An 18,406-nucleotide genomic window follows, 5' to 3' on the forward strand; every position below is an offset into this window, starting at 1 on the left:
ACCCCTGAAGTACTATGCCTAAAAGCCCTAACCCAAACACTTAAGACGCTCAAAACCCAAACCCAAAACATTAGGATTCTCAAAGCCCTAAACAACAAAATTAGAACGCTTGAAGCCTTAACCCCAAAATTAAGATGCACAAAACCCAAAGCCACCCCAAAACAGTAGGATGCTCAAAACCCTAACTCTAAACATTAGGACGCTCAAAACACAAACCAAAACCCAAAACTTTAGGACGCTCTAAGCACAAACTGAAAACATGAAGACACACAAAACTCTAACCCAAAAATTAGGATGCTTAAAACCCAAAGCCCTAACACAAAACATTAGGATGCTCAACACCATAACCCAAAAAACTAGGATGCTCAAAACCCTAACCCTGGAGAACCTAACCTGAAAAAAAAAAAAAAAAAAAAAAAAAAAGGATCTTAACACACTAACCCTAAGTAACTGACCAAAAATAAAACCCTAGGACCCTAACCCTAAAAAACATAGCAACACTCCATCCCAAGAAAAAAAAAAAAAAAACACCACCAACAACAAAAAAAACTCTAAAACACTAACACGCTAACCCTGAAACCATTAAAGCCCTGTTAAAACTCCAACCCAGTTATACACCAGTTACCTCCCTTAAGGGATATAGAGGAGCTCTCTCAGATATGGCAGTACTACTTCTCATGCATGCAGCCGGTGGTCGGTCTCATTCTCGTGCTGATGGTGTTGAAAGCTGGGGCAATGGTGGTACTGCTGGAGATACCACAGCCACCGGAGGTGGATTGTTAGGATATGGAGATGGTAGGTTATCCAACGGCTCCCGTTTATCTTTTTCTTTTTCCTGTTCTTCTTCTTCAAATTTCTTATCTGCTTTTAGTGTAAATATTGAGGCTGGAAAAGGACATGAAGTCCTCCTGATCCATAATCCTGCATAATCACTTTCTTCCCAGCAAAAAGGTTCCCTCGAATTAACATGTGTATTTAAGGCCTGACAAATACAGTCTTCAAAGGATCCAAAAGCAGGCTGAAAGATATGTGGTGTTAAAGGCTCCTTTGGCCATTCTATCACACAATACTGGACCGGTTTTTATTTACTTTTTCCTTTTCTGGGGCCCCTCTCATTCCAATTTCTAACCGTTATTCCTAATGGACTTTCTGGTGGTATGTCTGGTAATTTGCTCCCTTTCTTCTGGTCCCTGGTCTTCGACTTTGTCTGACCCATCTAGGAATGTTACTGTGCCAATTCCCACAGCCCTTGGTTACCTTAATAAGAGTGTCTTACAGAGGATTTAAGATCTATCACCCACCCACAAATCCTATAGGAATACCTTCGTTCCTTCACTGGCCAAGTCCCTCGTGGGAGATTGGAACCGTGGTTAGAAGACCTCCACAATCGCTTCGGAACTGAATTCCGTCTCAGTCACACTCTTACACACACAGGCAACCGAAACCCACCCAACAGAACAGTATACGCTTTAAACGCTTATGACTCCATTGTCTTCATTCAGATCTTCACACGCAGAATTACGGGCAAAATATAGTGCTGCAGCCAGCAAGGGAACTGAAAAAAAAATCAAAACCTTTGCTTACCTTTATTCAGGTTCAAGATGCCATTAGTCCCGACCTGACTCGAACAGCAGCCACCAAATGGTGGGGCGCCTCTCCTAGATAAAGTAAGAATTCAGGAACCAAAGCCCTCCCGGACAAGCCCCCAGTTGTCATACATGACTGGGTCCCAAATTGGATTGCAATTAAATTTTACAATTTATTAAATGAATAGAGGTAAACAAGAAGTTGTGCGCAAACAGATATACTGTGACAGCTGCCCTTCAGCACATGCCCAGAGGCAGACTGGATGTCTTTGCCAAAACAGTCCGGACAATGTATTAGTACACCCATGCACTGCCACGTTAGCTGTCATTGCTAACTGCCAGGCAGGACAGCTCCAGACCAAACACATACACACACAGGCACGCCACAAACACTAAAACAAAACACACAACACAAGGCACAAGAAAAAGTGACCCCCCAGAGGGAAGCCCTATGGCAACAGCAAGTCAGAACAGGTGCTCTGCAGCAGACCCAAGGAGAGACTCAACAATCAGTCGCATCGCACCCGAAGGCTGCCGCACACTCTGAGAAACCAAACCTACCAGTCCTGAGCAGCTCCCCACCTCCTCCTGCCAACCACGCTCAGCACACACACTATTTGCCCCTCAAAAAAACAAAACCTTAGAACATACACACACACAAAAAAAAAAAAAAAACATCTGAGATCCATAAATGCCAAAAAGACGTGCACGCACAGCAGCCCCTGCAGAGGTAATCACAGACTTACCCTTTGCAGAGGAAAGAGCAGACTCTGATACAACCCTGCTCAGGCTCTTGGTAACGCTGCATCTAAACTGCCAAGCCACATGTAGCATGAAATGAAGCTGGTTTTAGTCCCCTGGAAAATTACACAAGTAGGCTTGTACATCTAGAGATTAAAATATAGCTCAAAAAACAGAAGCGTATCCCACCATCGCAAAGAACAGTGAGCCAGCAACCTCTACTAAATATCCCTCTGTTAAGTGAATTCCAAGGACTTAGAAATCCAGAAATCCATAGACTCCAGCCTGCCTAGAGAACCCTGCAACTGACTGAAGGAAAACAAAACACTTACCTCAAAGAGCAGCCCAGGCAGAAGGAGCTCTCTGATGTCATGCCTGGGGCTCATATACCATTTGGCCCTGCCCAGCACCCAAACCCAATCACATTGTAAAGGGGAGGGACAAAGCACAAGAAAGTAGGAGCAGAGCAGGAGCAGCAGATTTTCATTTTCTTTTTTTTTTTTTTTTTTTTAAATCTGCTTTACCTGAACAACATGCAGAGGACAAGAGACCTGGGGTGTTTCTAGAAGCAACAATCCCCATGCTTTTGCTGCAGCTTTTAATATTAAAAGGACAACACAACCAGTCAAGTAACTGGAACTTTTTCAAATGGAATTACGTCAAACAGGTTCATCATCACTTGCAAAAACAGAGAACCAGCATTCACTAGCATGCCAGAGCTAATACCCACCTCCTGCACAACGCTCACTACTACTAATGCAACATATCATTGTGCAATACCTCTCTGTTCCTGGTTCCTTTAACTCACCTGCTCAGTAGCTCCAACTGAGAAATGTGCCCGGGCAGCGCTGCGCTGAAATGTGCCCGAACAGACTTATTCTTCAGTGATGAAGAAGGTGACCCTGCTCAGTCTCTTGGCAGTACTGCACTTATGCGGTCAAGAAACCGTACCCCACGGTTTCCCAAAAACAACGTACCTGGCAACCCCTCATAAACATACCTCAAATATGTGAATTCCATGCACATAAAGCCTAGAAGGCTTTATGGTCTAACGACTCGACAGACAGCAAACACACAGGCAAAAGCTCCAGAAATATAACAAACCGCCCCTAACCCTGAGAAAGACCACTGCTTATATGCCCAATGCTGCCATTTTCAGATACATGCTCACACAGGGCTCTTCAATGATACATTTCTCCTAAACCATGCTCCATCACTTTGCCACCAAGGTTGTGACTTTGATAAGATTTGACATAAAGGCAAAGACTCACAAAAAGCCCTGTAATTCTGCAAAAATCATAAGGGACCCAGAAACACAAAGCAAACACACAAAATAACATCGCCATACTATCCGTAAAACTGCTGTAATAACTACTCACCTGAGGAAGAGCTGCATGCAATACAGGCACCTACTACTTAGATTACTTTACTATGACAGATCCTACCAGTTGCCACCTCAAAAAGATATGCGTACCGGTTTCTACTTGAAAATGCATCAGTCCATACACTCTGACCCACCTAAAGAACCCTGCAACTGACTGAAGGAAAAACAAAGCACTTACCCCAAAGAGCAGCCCAGGCAGAAGAAGCTCTCTCATGGCACACCTGCAACTCAGTTACTATTAGGTCCCACCTGGAACCTGAAGCCAATCACATGGGAAAGTGCAGGGGGAAAGCACAAAAAAGCAGAAAGAACAGGAACAGCAGCTGTGGTTTTATTACCTTATTTATAAGGCTTAGCTCAACAGCATGCAGAGTGCAGACATGAGAACTGGGGTGTTTCTAGAAGTTACAATCTGTTGTCGACGGAAGGAAGACACAGACGCTCAATATGAGTGAACAGTGAACTTCAACTTTAATGGATAGCTCAGTCGCCTTTTATCTAGTTCGAACATAATCAACTCATACATATTGCAAAAACTAAGCTCAGGATTGACTAACACTTTCCTATCTTGTCAGTTAGTTCCTCCCTCTTTTAGCTACTGTCCCGCCTTAGGGACTTTCCCAACCACACAAGGGCATCGTGTCCTTGGGCCTGATTGGTTCTCAACCGGCTGCGCACGTGCCCAGGCTCATATGAGTTGAGTACGGTACCTCCCCTAGCCCATGACCTCCTAACTGCTCAACATCCACGTGTCCTACCTCACTTAACCATTCCTCCACAATTCCCCCATTTTTATTTTGTGATACAAATACCTTCTCTGTGAGTTGCTCTAGTTTCTTAGTTAGGCAGTTAAAGGTTACATATGCAGCAATTATAATCAATATAATTATAAGTAGAAAGCAAAGTCCCTCTTTAACTAACAAAACCCGTCCACCCATGTTCCCCAAAACAGATTTAAGCCAACCTTCAAACCAACTATCTTGTACTACAATTTTTTGTGTATGATCCCTTAACCATTTCAACTGGTCGTGAATTGACTGACCATGGTCGGAAAGATTAAAGCAACACATTCCTTCTACATCTTCACACCCATGTCCCTGAGCCAAGAACAAGAAATCAATAGCGGCCCTATTTTGCAGCACAGCGTGCCTTAGGCTTTCCGTGTCTTGCGACATTTCAGAAAGAACTTGGGTGGTTACATTTGACTGTTTAACAGCCCAACAAGCAAGCTTATTTATGCTAGCCAAAGCGTGTGCAGTTCCTACAGTCAGAAAAAGATCCATTAAGCAGAGTAATACGGGCAGAGTATGGTGCTAACATTTCACTCAGTTCCTTTGGATCCCCTATTGGGACCCCAAACAAGCATGTTCTGAAAGGGTACATAACATAACACAACTTAACCCTAATAACACTACAATTACTGTAAGCACTTAACGGTAACACAATTAATAGTAAGTAACACAACTTAGTAGTAACACACTTAAACCTAATCACTTGATGGTGATCAAAGGCTGTTCTTGATAGTCGTCGAGGTGTCACAGCCCACGTCATTGTCAGAATGATTATCAGGAACCTCTTCCTGGTCGTCTTCGGCGTGTGCAGATTCTAAAGCTGCTTCAGTCCACTTTGCAGTGATCCACTGGGTACCTGTTTCTGGCACCACTTCAAAATCTCTATAACATTTTATAACATTTTTGCAAGTAACTCTTTAACCACATTTATCACAATACTACATGCAATGATGATTGACACCACAGTGAACAAAATCCTTAATCCCTCTTTGATTAATCCCAGTAACCATCTATGCATTGTTTCAATTATATCAGTGAACCATTGATTGAAAGGATTGATACCATATTGACTCTTTCTCACGTGCTCTTTCAAGAAAGTAATGGATTTGTGAATTGACTCATTACGATCAAAAAGTTTTAAACAGTACGTTCCCTTAAGTTTCTCCAAGTGGCTACTTCGCACAATGACTCCATACTTGTGAAACATGATTTTGCTCGACCAGTACTAATTTCCTATGATTTCAGCCTGCACTATGGCAATAAATGCGCTCTCACTAACACAGTACACAGCACACTCACACACCCAGAGGCCTCTGGCACATCTCACTCTCAATCATACCACAACCTCAATCATACCACACGAATATAATTTAGAATGATAAGCAAACAAACAAGTATTGCCTCTCATTGTGTTCCTCATGAAGTGACTTGCAACACTTTGTTTTAAAACCTTACCCTTACACAAATACTTTCAACACAAAATACCTGGACATTTAAAAATAACACATACAATTAATAACACTCCAGTTAGTATCCCTTTTTCATTGCAAGGTAAACCTCTTATAAAAAGAATGCCAGAGAGAAGCAGCACAGCCACCGCTGCTTCCATGGTTACATCAGACAGGCTGCAGGGTCCTGATGTCCGTCCCTCTGCTCTGTGCCGACTCGCCACATGGTGAGGGTCAGCTGCCGTTCGATTCCGCGGAACTCCGAGCGCAGCACTGCTCGTGGCGGTGACTGAGGGGGGGGGAGGCTCCCACTGCCCCGTAGCCCCCTGAGGCAGCGTTATCGTTCTCACTGAAGGCAGCAGTGGGCAATCCCCAGCTCCAACACTTCCCGGCAATCCCAGTCGCTCTGTAGCGGCAGTAGCGACTCTCTGCTCAGCCTGATGTATAACTAAGGCGTTAGTGACTGCTCTCCAAGGCTTCAATAATTTTTTAGCAGCCTTATTTTCATTAATAACTTCATCAAACAATTTGTCCCCAAATTTACGCCACTCTGTTTGTTCAAAAACTGTATCAGGATTGATAAAACAACCCTGCATTACTCCATATGCTAATAATCCTGGTAAATCCTTTTTGCAGTCTATATCTGAAGTGCTCCGCTTTTCTAAAAAGCATTCGAGCAAAGCATACGCCGATGTCTCTCCATACCTTTATATACGTCGGTTGCAGCCTTTGCAAAGACCTCGGCGGCGCTTCTCCGGCGGGACCCTTTATAGGCTCATCCCGGGTGCGGGGACTCCCTTCCACCTTCCGAGCTGCGGGTGCGGGGACTCCAAGTTTTCGTCCCTTTCACCTTTCAGACCTCGGCGACGCGTGACCGGCGGGATCCTCTCCCGGGTGCGGGGACTCCACGTCCCTTTCACCTTCCCGACACGGGTGAGGGGATTCTTGTCCCTTCCACCTCCTGGGCTGCGTTGCAGGACCGGTTCCTCCCTTATTCCGTCCAACCGTGGCCCAGGATCACCGCCAGCAGTATCCAAATCCCGTTCAGATCGGTCCCTGTTCGGGCGCTATTTGTTGTCGACGGAAGGAAGACAGACACTCAATATGAGTGAACAGTGAACTTCAACTTTAATGGATAGCTCAGTCGCCTTTTATCTAGTTCGAACATAATCAACTCATACATATTGCAAAAACTAAGCTCAGGATTGGCTAACACTTTCCTATCTTGTCAGTTAGTTCCTCCCTCTTTTAGCTACTGTCCCGCCTTAAAGACTTTCCCAACCACACAAGGGCATCGTGTCCTTGGGCCTGATTGGTTCTCAACCGGCTGCGCACGTGCCCAGGCTCATATGAGTTGAGTACGGTACCTCCCTAGCCCATGACCTCCTAACTGCTCAACATCCACGTGTCCTACCTCACTTAACCATTCCTCCACAACAATCCCCATGCTTTTGCTACAGCTTTGAATATTAAAAGGACAAAATGACCAAGCAAATAGCTGATTTTTTTTTTTTTTCATCTGGAATTAGCTCAAGCTTTTATTTACATAGAAAGAAAAGTCTAGGAGCAGAACTGATTACATGCCAAAAAAGAATTCAATTCCATTCCACTCACAGGAAAAATCACTTACTTCAGTAAGCTGAGAACCAAAAGGCTATGCTGATGTGTTAAAACACATTACAGGACACTGGGTCCAGGCCCTCCGCTGCACCCACTTAAAATCCATCCCTACACTCACCAAGGTGCAACCCCAACCCAAACACAAACGCAGCATTTCAGCTTCAACACAGTTTTGGGAACTGGTAGAAAGGACACCTCATCCTCAGCAAGGTGTGCTCAGGCTACACAGTACAGGGCTTTGGGCACCTCTTTGCCTACCAAAGAAGACAGCCATCAGCACCTGCTTTGTTCCGATCCTAAAGGCTAACATCACAGCCCACGTTGCCTGGGACACCTGATAAACAGAAGAGAAAGCAGCCATACCGTTTTCAAGCCATCCCTGCAGGTATTGCTCCTCGATGATCTGCAACCTCTTCTCAAATCCTCAACCGCTTCTGTGGAGAGCCTGCCATGGCACCTGCAAAGCAAGATGGATACCCTTCGCAGTCACCTTGTGCTACTTGGCAGTTCTGCTCCAATCCAGCTCACAAACAGCCCGCCCTTCTCGTGCTGCTCTTCAGAGTGCAGCTTGGCCCCACTCAGCCTGTGCAACACACCTGCAAAAGAAAAAGAAAAGCATAGGCTGAAGCAGCATCCAAAGACACAGCACAGATAGGACAGTTACTCTCATCTGCTCCCTTACCTCTGCTCCCTCACCTGCCCTCGAGGCAGGTGCTTCCATCTGCTCTCTTAGGCCAGCTACAACACACCCCTGAAATATAAACAGGATTTTTACTGTACTTTGTGCAGTTAAGTAACTGCAGTGACAACTGCACCCCTAAAGTACCTGCTACATCTGTTCATCGCTCACCTTGCCGAAAGCAGCTATGCTCAAGTCCCGCGTTGTACACTGTTTCACCTTAAACAAATGAGAACAGTCACAAGATAATCATTCAGCGGCCAGCATTAGCACCCATCCCTCAACAACACAAGGAACCCCATTTACAATATTATAATTTCTAAACAGAAGCCCCTTGCCTCAGCACCTCAGAAGTAGATCAAGCCAGTCACCGAGCTGCCTACCAAGTGCTGGACAGTTCCAGAAGGAGCTCTTTTCTATGACAGGTTCCTCCTAAGTTTTATGCTGTACTGGGGGACAGGATAGAAATAAAAATAAAAATTTCAAAACCCCTTATCTGTAAGCTTTCAATATTCAACAGACCTCCTCAAGCACACCATTCAAGCACTATGCGAGCAGCTGCTCACAAGCAGATATACTCTCCCCCCCCACACACATCTGCCAAACACCACAGAGATGACTTTGCCAGCTGCCCTTCAGTACGTGCCCAGAGGTAGACCGGATGCCTTTGCCAAAACACTCCCGACAATGTATTAGCACACCCATGCACTACCACGTTAGCTGTCATCACTAACTGCCAGGCAGGACAGCTCCAGACCAAACACATACACACACAGCCACGCCACAAACACTACAAACAAAACACACAACACAAGGCGCAAGAAAAAGTGACCCCCGGAGGGAAGCCCTATGGCAACAGCAAGTCAGAACAGGTGCTCTGCACCAGACCCTAGAGGAGACTCAAATGTCACGACACGCGACTGGAAGCAACTGCCAGAACTGGGATGATGGAGGCCGAAAAAGCCTGCCTTCAAGACAACAGACCAGAAGGATGGGGACTGAAAACCCCATAAGACGACGCTTAGGAAATCAATTCCCAACAAGAGCTCCTGATGCGGCCCAGATGACTTCTGCAAGAGTGAGGATGGAAACAGACGCGATCTCAAACCGAATATGATGCACAAGACCTGAAACAGACCTGCTCTTTAAGCAGTGACTGCAAGACAAGAAGTGCTCTGATCAGAGTCACGATGACAAAACATGCATTGAGGCCCTTCAGCACCACTACCAAGTCGCCTGTCTGGTCAGTCCAGTGTCAAAAGCTAGGAGGATATCAAGACCCGAGAAGCACAGAACAGACATCGCAGAAGCAACACAAGACAGACAAACAGAAGGAAACTGTCCTGCCTGGCGCACGCACTCACGCTACAAAATAATCCCGCTTCTTCTATTAGCCTGGTGACCCAGCCACAAGCAGCCTGAACGTGACCCAGCCTGAACCACCCTCACCGTGGAACCAAGTCTAGTCAGCCAGCTGGCTCCATGCTGCTCTGACTCCCAGCTCCCATTAGCCACCCCAGATATGCAAATACCAGGTGCCCCCCAGCTTAGCTCTCAGGTTGCTGCATGGTAAAGTCCCTCCGCTTCAAGAAACGCACAGGCACTGATTGTCATCTTAGTCAATTGCCAGGCTCATCATCAGCTGCAAAAACAGAGTACCAGCATTCACTAGGACGCCAGCCCCATTGCTCACCTTCTCCACAATGCTGACCACTACTGATGCAACATACGATTGTGCTCACGTGTTCCTCTCCGAGTCCAAGCTCCAACAGTGCAGCCAGTGTCATCCACACCACCTGGGAAAACAAAGGGATTAAATGATCGTTGCGTTCACAACACGTCACCCAATGGTGGTTTTTTTTTGTTATTGTTGTTTTTTTGTGTGTGTGTGTGTGTTTCCTTTATTTATTATTTTTTTTTTGGTCTGCTTTACCTCAACAGCATGCAGAGTGCAAACAAGAAAACTGGGGTGTTTCTAGAAGCAACAATCCCCATGCTTTTGCTGCAGCTTTGAATATTAAAAGGACAATACGACCCAGCAAGTAACTGGAACTTTCTTACCTGGAATTAGCTCAAACTTTTCTTCACATTGAAAGAAAAATCTAGGAGCAGAACACATTATACACCAACAAAATTAATTCCATTTCATCCCCAGAAAAAAAAAAAATCACATACTCTCATCCCCTCCTGTACCTCAGCCGCTTGCCTACCCCACGTGGCACACGCTTCCATCTGTTCTCTTTACCCACTTATAGCACCTCTAAAAGACAAACTGGAATTTTACTCTATTGGCTGTAGGAAAATAACTGCAGTGACAACCGCGCCCCAAAAACAACAGTTACCTCTGCTCATCACACACCAGAGTCACTGCAGAGGCAGCTCGGGTCAAGACGTCCTGCACTGCGCACTGCGTTTCAGCCTGAACAAAAGGAAAAACACAGGCAGAAGATAAACATTCAGCTGACAGCAGTAGCACCCATCCCTCAACAACAAAAGGGACCCCATCTTTAGTTTTATCCTTTCAAAACAGCAGGCCACTTGCCTCTGTACCTGCAAATTAGGTCCAAGCTTGAAAGGAGCGGCCAGCATCACCCACGCCACCTGGGAACACAGAAGGACACAATGACCACTGTGCTTGCAAGCAACCACCTGCCACACTGCTCCTCTATCCCACACAGCCTCACCTCGGACCCTCACAGGGAAACACCTGAGCGTCTTCCCTTCGCTTCGGATAAGGGATGACCAGGCTGACAACACTCACCTTCCCTCAGTGCTTCGTGACATGAGGATTTCCCTTCCCTGTCCACGACTGCACAAAGCACCTGCAGACACAAGAGAAACGCACACTCTGAGGTACTTCAGAGCTACAGCATACCTGCTGCAATACCTCTCTCTTCCCAGCTCCTGTACTTCAGCTGCTCACCAGCTCTAACTCAGATTCTTCGCTCACAGTGCCACAGCAAACTCTGCCTGGGCCACACAACACACACTACACAAGCTACAATGGCTAAGACACACAAACTGGAACATTCCCACCCAATAATCAATCGCGTCGCATAGGAAGGCTGCCGCACACTCCTAGAAACCAAACCTACCAGTCCTGAGCAGCTCCCCACCTCCTCCTGCCAACCACGCTCAGCACACACACTATTTGCCCCTCAAAAAATAAAAGCTTAGAATATACACACACACAAAAAAAAACACTATCTGAGATCCATAAATGCCAAAAAGACGTGCACGCACAGCAGCCCCTGCAGAGGTAATCACAGACTTACCCTTTGCAGAGGAAAGAGCAGACTCTGATACAACCCTGCTCAGGCTCTTGGTAATGCTGCATCTAAACTGCCAAGCCACATGTAGCATGAAATGAAGCTGGTTTTAGTCCTCTGGAAAATTACACAAGTAGGTTTATACATCTAGAGATTAAAATATAGCTCAAAAAAAGAAGAGCATCCCACCATCAAAAAAAAAAAAAAAAAAAAAAAAAAAAAAAAAAGAGCCAGCAACCTCTACTAAATATTCCTCTGTTAAGTGAATTCCAAGCACTTAGAAATCCGGAAATCCATAGACTCCAGCCTGCCTAGAGAACCCTGCAACTGACTGAAGGAAAACAAAACACTTACCCCAAAGAGCAGCCCAGGCAGAAGGAGCTCTCTGATGTCATGCCTGGGGCTCATATACCATTTGGCCCCGCCCAATATCCAAACCCTATCACCTGGAAAAGGGGAGGGACAAAGCACAAGGAAGTAGGAGCAGAGCAGGAGGAGCAGTAGCTGTTTTTTTTTGTTTGTTTGTTTTGTTTGTTTATTTGTGTTTTTTTTTTTTTAAATCTGCTTTACCTGAACATCATGCAGAGAACAGACAAGAGACCTGGGGTGTTTCTAGAAGCAACAATCCCCATGCTTTTGCTGCAGCTTTTAATATTAAAAGGACAACACGACCAGTCAAGTAACTGGAACTTTTTCAAATGGAATTACGTCAAACACATTCATTATCACTTGCAAAAACAGAGAACCAGCAATCACTAGCATGCCAGAGTGTTCTTGACGGAAGGAAGACAGGGACACTCAATATGAGTGATATGATCAGCAAGCTTCGATTTATTGGATAGCTCAGACGCCTTTTATTCCTTAACATATAATTAGCTCATACATATTACAAAAGTTAAGCTCATGATTGGTCCCCCTACGTCCTTATCTTATCAGCTTCTTCCTCATCCTTTCGACCGAAATAACACAGTCGGTACTTTCCCAAACCGCCAACGGATATTGCGTCCTTGTGTCTGATTGGCTCAGACAAGTTGTGTGCGATGTTTGTCCAACTCGTAAAGATTCAGCTGTTTTATGTCTACGTGACCTATCTCAGTTAACCATCCCTCTACAATTCCCCCGTTTTTATTTTGGACTACTAATACCTTTTCTGTGACTTGTTCAAGCTTCTTAGTTAAGCAACCAAAAATTATTCGCGCAGCTATTTTTATCAATATAACTATAAGCAGAAAGCGAAATCCCTCTTTGATTAGACTCACTAACCAGTTAGACAGACCCCCAAAGATGGACTGCAACCAATTGTCAAGCCAACTAGGTTGTACTGTAATTTTCTTTGTGTGCTGCATCAACCATTTCAACTGGTCATGAATCGATTGACCATGATCTGAAAGATTGAAACAACACATTCCTTCAAAATCTTCACATCCATATCCTTGCGCTAAAAGCAAAAAATCAATTGCAGCCCTATTTTGTAACACAACATGCCTAAGACTATCCATATCTTGTGCCATTTCAGTAATAATTTCAGTTGTTACATTTGATTGCTTAACAGCCCAACAAGCAAGCTTATTAATGCTAGCCAAAACATGTGCAGTTCCCACTGCTGGAACTAATGAAGCAAATATTCTCTCAGCAGCGCCCCATAATTCTACACCATCATCACAGTCAGAACCTAAAGTCTTAAGAGCTCGTTTGGATCTCTGCGACAAGCTCTGGTTCCGGAGACTGTATAAGTCCGGGGCGAACAATGTGAGTCGCCCTAGATAACATGGACCCCCAAACGCGTTGGCAGGTATTCCTTGCCATGCATGATCCCCGCAAATCAAAAACATGCCAGGTGGCAGAGCCTTTGCAGTGTCATTATTCCACATCGGATTGTTATTAGATTTTGCTTCAGCTCCCAAAGCCCCCAGTCCTTGACTCCATACTTGTGAAATATGATTTTGCTCGACCGATCGCAACTAGTCCTGCTAGTTGCTTACAATCGACTCCCCATTTTTCTAAAAAGCACTGTAATGAATCTAGGGCTACGTCGTCCTTCATTTTCCTATGATTTTTTTGCCGGCACTAATTTCCTATGATTTCAGCCTGCACTATGGCAACCTGCACTATGGCAATAAGCACGCTCTCACTAACACAGTACATAGCACACTCGCACACACACAGCACAATTGCACACCCAGAGGCCTCTGGCACATCTCAATCTCAATCATACCACAACCTCAATCACACCACGAGAATATAATTTAGAATGATAAGCAAACAATACGTGCGGCCAATATAATTTAGAATCATAACCCAACAAATAAGTATTGTCTCTCATTGTGTTCCTCGTGAAGTGACTTGCAACACTTTGTTTTAAAACCTTACCCTTACACAAATACTTTCAACACAAAATACCTGGACATTTAAGAATAACACATACAATTATTAACACTTCAGTTAGTATTCCTCCAACAGCTGAAAACATACTGTTTGTCTGCAGCTTCAGGAGATCTTTGCTCCTGTGGTGAGCAGCTGAGAGTGGAGTCCCCTCCGAGCAAAAACGCTCAGGGTGCACCTAGGGGCGTCCACGCTGCAGCCGATCCCCGCAGCCGAGCAGTGTCTCCTCAAGTCTGCCGGTGGTCATTTGGCAGTGTAATCTGCATCTCTGCACTCCTGCCCCGCAATAGAGCTAAGTCGTCATTACTAATCCATAGAATGTGGCAACCCCAAGGAATCTTATCCAGAAACATAGTTATAACACCGATCTGGGGACGAATAGTCTTTTTTGCATTGCAAGATAAACCTCTTATAAAATGAATGCCAGAGAGAAGCAGCACAGCCGCCGCTGCTTCCATGGTTACATCTGACAGTCTGCAGGGTCCTGATGTCCACCCCTCTGCTCTGTGCCGACTCACCACACAGTGAGGGTCAGCTGCCGTTGTCCACTGATGCCTCTGGTCTACTGTAGCAACTCGATCTCGGATATCCCGCATCGCACCGCGATTACTTCAATTTCCCGCGTCCCTCCGCAATTCCTTTTTCCGCGTCCCTCCGCAATTCCTTTTTACAGTCTATACCCTGCGTGCTCTGCTTTTCTAAAAAGCACTTGAGCAGATCATACGTCGCTTGTCTCTCCATACCTTTGTTTACGTCAGCGCTGTTGCAGCCTTTGCAAGACCTCGGCGACGCGTGGCCGGCGGGACCCTCTATAGGTGCTCCCGGGTGCGAGGATTCAGCATTTTCGTCCCTTCCACCTCCTGAGCTGCACTGCAGGACCTGTTTCCTTCCCTTATTCCGTCGATCCGTGGCTCGCAGGTTCACCGCCAGCGGGGTCCCTGTTCAGGCGCCATTTGTTGTCGACAGAAGGAAGACAGGGACACTCACTATGAGTGATCAGCAAGCTTCGATTTATTGGATAGCTCAGACGCCTTTTATTCCTTAACATATAATTAGCTCATACATATTACAAAAGTTAAGCTCATGATTGGTCCCCCTACGTCCTTATCGTATCAGCTTCTTCCTCATCCTTTCGACCGAAATAACACAGTCGGTACTTTCCCAAACCGCCAACGGATATTGTGTCCTTGTGTCTGATTGGCTCAGACAAGTTGTGTGCGATGTTTGTCCAACTCGTGAAGATTCAGCTGTTTTATGTCTACTTGACCTATCTCAGTTAACCATCCCTCTACACCAGATCTAATACCCACCTCCTGCACAACACTCGCTACTACTGATGCAACATACAGTTGTGCAATACCTCTCTGTTCCCAACTCCTTTATCTCACCTGCTCAGTAGCTCCACCTGAGAAATGGGCCCGGGCGGCGCCGCGCCGAAATGGGCCCGGGCGGCGCCGCGCCGAAATGGGCCCGGGCGGCGCCGCGCCGAAATGGGCCCGGGCGGCGCCGCGCCGAAATGGGCCCGGGCGGCGCCGCGCCGAAATGGGCCCGGGCGGCGCCGCGCCGAAATGGGCCCGGGCGGCGCCGCGCCGAAATGGGCCCGGGCGGCGCCGCGCCGAAATGGGCCCGGGCGGCGCCGCGCCGAAATGGGCCCGGGCGGCGCCGCGCCGAAATGGGCCCGGGCGGCGCCGCGCCGAAATGGGCCCGGGCGGCGCCGCGCCGAAATGGGCCCGGGCGGCGCCGCGCCGAAATGGGCCCGGGCGGCGCCGCGCCGAAATGGGCCCGGGCGGCGCCGCGCCGAAATGGGCCCGGGCGGCGCCGCGCCGAAATGGGCCCGGGCGGCGCCGCGCCGAAATGGGCCCCAACAGACTTATTCTTCAGTGATGAAGAAGGTGACCCTGCTCAGTCTCTTGGCAGTACTGCACTTACGCGGTCTAGAAACCGTACCCCACGGTTTCCCAAAAACAACGTACCTGGCAACCCCTCATAAACATACCTCAAATATGTGAATTCCATGCACATAAAGCCTAGAAGGCTTTATGGTCTAAAGACTCGACAGACAGCAAACACACAGGCAAAAGCTCCAGAAATGTAACAAACTGTCCCTAAACCTGAAACAGAATACCCCTTACATGCCCACTGCTGCCATTTTCAGATACATGCTCACACAAGGAGCCTCCATGATACATTTCTCCTAAACCCTGCTCCATCACTTTGCCACCAAGGTTGTGACTTTGATAAGATTTGACATAAAGGCAAAGACTCACAAAAAGCCCTGTAATTCTGCAAAAATCATAAGGGAACCCAGAACCACAAAGCAAACACACAAAGTAACATCGCCATACTATCCGTAACACTGCTATAACAATTACTCACCTGAGGAAGAGCTGCATGCAATACAGGCACCTACTACTAGATTGCTTTACTATGACAGATCCTGCCAGTTGCCACCTCAAAAAAGATATGCGTACCGGTTTCTACTTGAAAATGCATTAATCCATAGACTCTGACCCACCTAAAGAACCCTGCAACTGACTGAAGGAAAAACAAAGCACTTACCCCCAAAGAGCAGCCTAGGCAGAAGGAGCTCTCTGATGGCATACCTGCAACTCAGTTACTATTAGGTCCCACCTGGAACCTGAAGCCAATCACCTGGGAAAGTGCAGGGGGAAAGCACAAAAAAAGCAGAAAGAGGAGGAGCAGCAGCTGTGGTTTATTTACTTATTTATAAGGCTTAGCTCAACAGCATGCAGAGTGCAGACATGAGAACTGGGGTGTTTCTAGAAGCAACAATCCCCATGCTTTCGCTGCAGCTTTGAATGTTAGAAGGACATTATCACCAAGCAAGTAACTGAAGTTTTTCCTGCTGGAATTAGCTCAAACTTTTATTTATACAGAAAGAAAAATCTAGGAGCAGAACTGATTACACACCAAAAAAAAAGTCAATTCCATTCCACTCGCAGGAGAAATCACTTACTTCAGTAGGCTAAGAACTAAAAGGCTATGCTGATGGGTCAAAACACACTACAGGACACTGGGGCCGGGCCCTCCGCTGCACCCACTTAAAACCCATCCCTACACTCACCAAGGTGCAACCCCAACCAAAACACAGACACAGCATTTCAGCTTCAACACAGTTTTGGGATCTGATAGAAAGGACACCTCATCCTCAGGGAGGCATGCTCAAGCTACACAGGACAGGGCTTCAGGCAACTCTTTGCCTACCGAAGAAGACAGCCATCAGCACCTGCTTTGTTCCGATCCTAAAGGCTAACATCACAGCCCACATTGCCTGGGACACCTGATAAACAGAAGAGAAAGCAGCCATACCGTTTTCAAGCCGTCCCTGCAGGTATCGCTCCTCGATGATCTGCAACCTCTTCTCAAATCCTCAACCGCTTCTGTGGAGAGCCTGCCATGGCACCTGCAAAGCAAGATGGATACCCTTCGCAGTCACCTTGTGCTACTTGGCAGTTCTGCTCCAATCCAGCTCACAAACAGCCCGCCCTTCTCGTGCTGCTCTTCAGAGTGCAGCTTGGCCCCACTCAGCCTGTGCAACACACCTGCAAAAGAAAAAGAAAAGCATAGGCTGAAGCAGCATCCAAAGACACAGCACAGATAGGACAGTTACTCTCATCTGCTCCCTTACCTCTGCTCCCTCACCTGCCCTCGAGGCAGGTGCTTCCATCTGCTCTCTTAGGCCAGCTACAACACACCCCTGAAATATAAACAGGATTTTTACTGTACTTTGTGCAGTTAAGTAACTGCAGTGACAACTGCACCCCTAAAGTACCTGCTACATCTGTTCATCGCTCACCTTGCCGAAAGCAGCTATGCTCAAGTCCCGCGTTGTACACTGTTTCACCTTAAACAAATGAGAACAGTCACAAGATAATCATTCAGCGGCCAGCATTAGCACCCATCCCTCAACAACACAAGGAACCCCATTTACAATATTATAATTTCTAAACAGAAGCCCCTTGCCTCAGCACCTCAGAAGTAGATCAAGCCAGTCACCGAGCTGCCTACCAAGTGCTGGACAGTTCCAGAAGGAGCTCTTTTCTATGACAGGTTCCTCCTAAGTTTTATGCTGTACTGGGGGACAGGATAGAAATAAAAATAAAAATTTCAAAACCCCTTATCTGTAAGCTTTCAATATTCAACAGACCTCCTCAAGCACACCATTCAAGCACTATGCGAGCAGCTGCTCACAAGCAGATATACTCTCCCCCCCCACACACATCTGCCAAACACCACAGAGATGACTTTGCCAGCTGCCCTTCAGTACGTGCCCAGAGGTAGACCGGATGCCTTTGCCAAAACACTCCCGACAATGTATTAGCACACCCATGCACTACCACGTTAGCTGTCATCACTAACTGCCAGGCAGGACAGCTCCAGACCAAACACATACACACACAGCCACGCCACAAACACTACAAACAAAACACACAACACAAGGCGCAAGAAAAAGTGACCCCCGGAGGGAAGCCCTATGGCAACAGC

General features: G+C 46.6%; 1 protein-coding gene across 3 annotated transcripts; it reads right to left on the reverse strand.

Moving 5' to 3' along the window:
* Positions 1-5,402: 5,402 nt before the first annotated feature.
* Positions 5,403-18,016, reverse strand: LOC311426542 (uncharacterized protein). Of its 3 annotated transcripts, XM_084502965.1 has the most exons (16): positions 17,930-18,016; positions 17,718-17,765; positions 17,550-17,618; positions 17,231-17,324; positions 16,460-16,552; positions 14,644-14,838; positions 11,525-11,635; positions 11,345-11,406; positions 11,011-11,071; positions 10,800-10,850; positions 10,609-10,668; positions 9,943-10,045; positions 8,421-8,468; positions 8,267-8,321; positions 7,934-8,027; positions 5,403-7,017 (listed from the first exon to the last, which is right to left on the reverse strand). In XM_084502965.1, exons 10-16 carry the CDS (start codon positions 10,836-10,838, stop codon positions 6,718-6,720), a joined length of 699 nt encoding a protein of 232 aa, XP_084359091.1. In that variant the 5' UTR covers positions 10,839-10,850; positions 11,011-11,071; positions 11,345-11,406; positions 11,525-11,635; positions 14,644-14,838; positions 16,460-16,552; positions 17,231-17,324; positions 17,550-17,618; positions 17,718-17,765; positions 17,930-18,016; the 3' UTR covers positions 5,403-6,717. The 3 variants fall into 3 exon arrangements, 1 of the variants encoding a protein (XP_084359091.1); XR_014686807.1 differs by lacking the exons at positions 7,934-8,027; positions 8,267-8,321; positions 8,421-8,468; ... (6 more) ...; positions 14,644-14,838; positions 16,460-16,552; XR_014686808.1 differs by lacking the exons at positions 5,403-7,017; positions 7,934-8,027; positions 8,267-8,321; ... (6 more) ...; positions 11,525-11,635; positions 17,550-17,618 and having other exon boundaries at positions 12,323-14,838; positions 17,893-17,997.
* Positions 18,017-18,406: the final 390 nt, after the last annotated feature.

The sequence above is a fragment of the Aythya ferina genome (genome assembly GCF_964211825.1).
Source record: "Aythya ferina genome assembly, chromosome: W".
NCBI classification, from domain to species: domain Eukaryota; kingdom Metazoa; phylum Chordata; class Aves; order Anseriformes; family Anatidae; genus Aythya; species Aythya ferina.